General features: G+C 43.6%; 1 protein-coding gene across 1 annotated transcript in view; it reads left to right on the top strand.

Annotated features, from left to right (window-relative positions):
* Positions 1 to 4,574: 4,574 nt before the first annotated feature.
* Positions 4,575 to 6,000, top strand: part of TOPBP1 (DNA topoisomerase II binding protein 1) — a 37,286-nt gene continuing 35,860 nt past the window's right edge. The window contains exon 1 of the mRNA XM_075271276.1: positions 4,575 to 4,660. Coding sequence (XP_075127377.1) covers positions 4,577 to 4,660 — 84 coding nt within the window. The 5' untranslated portion in view covers positions 4,575 to 4,576. The remainder of the gene's footprint in view (positions 4,661 to 6,000) is intronic.

Below are 6,000 nucleotides of genomic sequence, written 5' to 3'. Positions count from 1 at the left end.
CACTGGCGGTTTCCCCATAAGTATATTTGTAACAGAAAGTCCGCAGAGGAAAACTCTGCAAACTTTCTCTTTTAAGCGCTGCAGAAAGATCCGCAATGTTTTCACCACGGTTTTTCCCACAGCGCTTTATTGCTGCGGGTCATCCCGTGGGCCTTAGACATACTTAGGCCCCGTTCACACGGGGAGCAGAAGGGTGGATTTTGGCACCGAAAATGACGTGGGGAGCCGCATCACACTCGGGTCAAAATATGCCTGCCATGACTGTCTTTTCCTTCCGGAGTAGGCTCAAATGAATGGGCCGACTCTAGAGGTTGCTGCTGCGAGGCGGAAAAAAGAATGCTAGCGGTCTCCATAGACCACCATTGTGAGGGGGCGGATTATGATGTGGATTTCGCACTTTAAAGGGATTCTACCATTAAAATGCTTTTTTTTCTAGGTAACACGTCGGAATAGCCTTTAGAAAGGCTATTCGTCTCCTACCTTTGGAAGTGATCTCCGCCGCGCCGTTCGAAATACCGGTTTGTACCGGTATGCTAATTAGTTCTCTCGCAGCGATGGGGGCGGGCCCCAGCGCAGGAAATGTGATGGGGGCGTCCCCATTGCTGCTCGAAAACCGACTCCAGCGCCGCCTCTGTCTTCTTCTGCATCCTTCCCTTCCTTCTTCGGCTTGACGACGGATGCCGAAGAAGGAAGGAGAGGATGCAGAAGACAGAGGCGGTGCTGGAATTGGTTTTCGAGCAGCAATGGGGACACCCCCATCTCATCTCACCTGTGCTGGGTCCCGCCCCCATCGCTGCAAGAGAACTAATTAGCATACCGGTACAAACTGGTATTACGAACGGCGCGGCGGAGATCACTTCCAAAGGTAGGAGACGAATAGCCTTTCTAAAAGGCTATTCCGACGTGTTACCTAGAAAAAAAAGTTTTTTAATGGTAGAATCCCTTTAATCTGCACCCGTTGTGTCCGTGTGAACGGGCACTAAGGATGCATGGGAACTGCACACACTGCTGCACACAATCCTTGAAAGAGAATTTTTGTTCTGTTCACATTGATCAGCGTCTAGTTTGGCATTACAGTGCAGTTTTTTTTCTGCCAAGATAATGCAAATTACTAAGAAACCATGGCCCAATGGTAGAAAACCGGTAAATTAGCAGTACATGGACCTACCTGATAGGTACCACCCAGACTGCACAACTAATATTGTTACAGATACCACTGCAATGGATAACAAGCCCCGAGCTGAAAGGAATTATCTATAACTAGCTGGTACCCGCGACTTCGTCTGCAGTGATTGTAGAAGTGGGTATATACAGGCGTGGGTAAGGTTTTCGTACTGTGTATAAGGTATGGGATATGAAATGTAAATTTGTATCTTGTTTTTTCTGTAATTCAGGGAATATGTGAGACTTTTGTGTTGAAGTTACTTTGTATTTGAGCTGCTATATATACGGTGTTGTGAGAAACTTTACATAGTGACTTTGGGACAGAAGTATTTGAAGTTAACCCTTTCCCGTCGATGGCATTTTTTGATTTTGGTTTTTCATTTTTGACTCCCCTCCTTCTAAACCCCATAACTTTTTTATTTCTCCGCTCCCAGAGTCATATGAGGTCTTAATTTTTCTTGGGACAAATTTTTCTTCATGATGCCACCATTATTTATTCTATATAATGTACTGGGAAGCAGGGAAAAAAATCTGAATGGGGTGGATTTGACAAAAAAATGCATTTCTGCGACTTTCTTAGGGGCTTTGGTTTTATGGCGTTCACTGTGCAACCAAAATGACATCTCCCCTGTATTCTGTGTTTCGTTACGATTCCGGGGATACCAAATTTATATGGTTTTATTTACATTTTGACCCCTTAAAAAAATCCAAAACTGTGTTAAAACATTTTTTTTTTAAGTCGCCATATTCCGACAGCCATAACTTTTTTATACGTCCGTGTACGGGGATGTATAGGGCGTTTTTTTTTTTGCGGGGTCGGGTGTACTTTTTAGTTCTACCATTTTCGGGAAATGTTATTGCTTTGATCACTTTTTATTCAAATTTTTATCAGAATCAAAAGAGTGAAAAAACGGCGGTTTGGCACTTTTGAGCATTTTTCCCGCTACGGCGTTTACCGAACAGGAAAAATATTTGTATAGCTTTGTAGAGCGGGCGATTTCGGACGCGGGGATACCTAACATGTATGTGTTTCACAGTTTTTAACTACTTTTTGTTCTAGGGAAAGGGGGGTGATTTGAATTTTTAATCCTTTTTATTTGTTTTTATATTTTTTTTACTTTTTTTTTTGCATTTATTAGACCGCCTAGGGGTATTGACATGGGTGGGCGGTGTCGCGGATTGTCAGAGCGGTGGGGGTCGGCAAACATGGCTGCTCCGGAGCGTTAAAGAGAGCCTCCTGGAGTATCGTTAAGGGGAGGGGCAAAGTATATGTATATGAGATTGTGTGGGGTTAGGGGCGAGGCTGCAGAGGGCAATATGAATTTTGTGGCTTGCTATGGTCCAAAGTGTGTGAGATTGGGTTTTGTGGGGGTCCTGGCACAAACGTATGTGCGCTGTTGTGACGAAAAGTAGCCTATTGCGCAATCGGGTGTATTAACTATGTTTGTGGAAACTTTCAGCCAAATCGGTCGGGCGGGTTTTGCGTGATTGAGGAACAAACATCCAAACACACAAACATCCAAACTCACAAACTTTCACATTTATAATATTAATAGGATGTCATATTAGACACAGGCTCTAAATGCAGACTAAACGCTACATGTGACCATATCCTAACAACCATTAGGCCTCTCAGACCATAATGACTGTATCTCGAACCCTCTATGAGGCGGCCTGCAGACAATACCAATAACATGACAGAGCAGCGAACATCCCGATCCATCTTCCTCACTACTACATTCACATCTCCCGCCGCTGCCTGGCCGCGCATGCTCACAAGGATACAATACCTCCTCTCTAGCTACCAATCACAAAGCCCTTTCCATAGACTTCGAACAGGAAGCGGTTGTGAGCGGCGCTGCCATTGGTGGATACGAGCGCTTTGCCCACTGGTCCGCTGTGTGGCGCTTGGCGGGTCTGAATGTAGCCGGGCAGTGTATTGCAGGGTCTTGTCTCCTAGTACAGCTGTGTGCCGGCATTGTAGTGGGCTCTGAGCAGGTAGGAGAGCTCCTCACTACATGACACATGCGTGGACGGGATTAGTAGGTGGTGGCCGGTGTTGTGGTTTCCCCCTCCTGTATGGCTCTGCTTATTTCTCTGAGGGTGCCCTGTCCTTCTGCAGTAATGTGGCTGAATGTTATATGGCCTTTCACCTGTATGAGTGCTGCTCCAGGATTCACTAATAAAAGGGACAGACCAGCTGTGTGGTGACCTTATTATGGAGCAGCTGGCCAAGGCACTTTATAAGTGGGACAATGGCTTTATGAATGGAGCAGTATAAGAGAACAACCACTCCTGTCCAGTTCGCTGCTCCCCAGAGTAGGCAGCAGGGTCTGGGGTCTGCCCATGGGGCCTCATCATATTGCTGCAGTCCCTTTAGTTTCGGAGTACTGGTTGCCTGGATTCTCCAGACTGCTGCAGGAATTCTATAACTTGGCTACTTCTATCCTCTATCAAATAAGTTCTTCATGGCCGATCATATGTGAAGTTCAGGGGACGCATGACCATAATATGTGATTATAATAGAAAAAGATAAAATGATGCTTGTTGATGTTGTGATACTGATTGTGGATATATTGGGTATGGCAGCTTCCTTAAAGGGGTGTAGTGACTAGTTCAGCCTGCCCCCCATATCCTATGATAGTAAGGGGTCTGATCACTGGGGCTGTCACTGTTGTATCCTGTGCCATGTCTGAATGGAGCAGCAGGTCAGTCATGATCATCATGAGAATGGGACCCTTATCAATCCTCAAGATATCCTCTGGAATATTTCTTAACAAGTTTTAAGGGTTTGTCTAACTCTGTACAATTATGCCGTATTGTGCTAGCTGCTTTCTTAGCCTAGGTAAGGACACTGGGCCCCCTCTGACATGGCCATAGTTATTTTACATATGTAGTCTACAATTACAAAACTGCAAATACTATACAGAACTTCTTATTTGGCTCTGTACACGTCAGTATTTTTGCAGATCAGCGTCTGGGCCATAGAAACAATCCTCAAAATATGAACCAGGTCCTATTCCTGTCCATATTTGCAATACAGACTCGCCCCTACATGTGTATGGGATCTTATCAGTCTTTTTTCGAGGATCAATGATTACAGAGGCAATGTGGATATGTTTGGTTTTAGTGTTTTGTTTTTTTTCTTGAATATGGATGTTTTTTGCTGTGGTCATGTGCATGCATCCTTAGTCTGTTGAGTTTTCTGTGTGGCTGTATCAGTCTTTATGAGATTACAGAGCCCTTTAGGTGAACACAAATAGACTGAAATATCTGTATTCTCCAATAAAGTTATTTTGGCTTTTTAAATCCCGTTATAACATAATATAGCAAAACAGTAGGCTTTTGCAAAATAAATTTATTTTTCGCTCTTCAAAATATATAATATATATATTTTTCCCCTTAGTTAATAATGGCAAAAGGAGACGATGAACCATTCTTTGTGAAGTTTGTAAAGACGCCAGACAATACAGATTTCTTCTGTGAAGCGCATGAGGTAAGAAAGTTTAAAAACTGGTTGCGCTTGAAGACAACCATGTAAAGCTACATATGGTACATGATGATACAACTTGATTTTGATACCTCAAAGCATGATGCTTTGTAAAGTGCTCATGGGTTCAATCTTCTAAGTAAGTTGCCCTTCATTAGCCTAGGTCAGGGGTAGACAACCTTTTTTGTTCGGCACACTGATTTAAATTAAAAAATCAAAGATGAGTAATTGCAAGGTTGACGACATCTACACTAAAGTCATATAGCACAAACTATAACAAAGGGGTGCTGTCATACTGCGCTCCCAGCCACATGCGTTTACTGCTATTTGCCTGGATACACCTGTACTTTACTTTTAGAAGCAATGTAAGTACTGTGTAACCGACAATAGTGGTAAATGTATATGACTGGTAGAGGTAACACCTGTAGGATGGTGACACACTGTATACCTGGATTCTACATCCCGTCCCCGGCTGCCAGTACCTTCACTTTTCTGTAAGTGATGCAGATTAATTTCTGCCACATTTAATTCCTGGCGGTGTGGAAACAGAAACCACAGCCAGGAATTAATGGGTCTCACACTCGTACAAAAGTGACAGCACTGGTGCCGGGGACTGGATTTGGTTATAGCCGCATCTGGGTACACAGTGTGTCACCACCTGAAAAGAAACCCTACTTTGAGGAAACACAGCTTTTTTTTTGTTGCAGATCTTGCTGCATTTTTCTGAGCCAAATCCAGGAGTGGATTGAGCAGAAGGGAGACATATAAGAAGCTTCCTAGATATTTCCCATTCCTTTTGTAGCCATTCTTGCCTTTGGATCAAAAAAACACAGCGACATCTGCAACAAAAATGATGCGTTTCCACAACATGGAGCCTCAGCTTTAAGCCTCCTGTACACCAATGGCACAGATGTGGTTTTCACTGGCTTATACTTTAAAAATGAATTGACAGGGCTGAAAATGCAGATAGAGATAAGACCTGCTCCATAATTTGCAGCTCTTCAATTTGGCCTAGACACACAGCTGCAAAAAACAATGGCTGTGCGTATGGTCCCATTGAAATATAATAGCCCATACTTTTATCTACAATTGTGGATAAAAAGTACGGCCGTGTGCATTACAGCTTAGCAACTCCCTGTGCCTCATATTAATAGCAGTTAACCGCATCATGTCCCTTCCATTAATCCCTATGTGCTTCACATAAGAGTTACTGATAAGTGAGGGACATAGAGGAGGTAATTATCTTCACTGTTGAGATGTTTTTACTTTCACTTTGCTGAACGGAGCTCTCTTCTTTGCAGGATGCACACGGTAGGAGCTCATCACTGTAGCAGGCATGGTCTGTG

This window comes from Leptodactylus fuscus, chromosome 4 (genome assembly GCF_031893055.1).
Source record: "Leptodactylus fuscus isolate aLepFus1 chromosome 4, aLepFus1.hap2, whole genome shotgun sequence".
NCBI lineage: Eukaryota > Metazoa > Chordata > Amphibia > Anura > Leptodactylidae > Leptodactylus > Leptodactylus fuscus.
The sequence above is the reverse complement of the archived record's forward strand: the minus strand, read 5'-3'. Positions and strand labels throughout refer to the sequence as shown.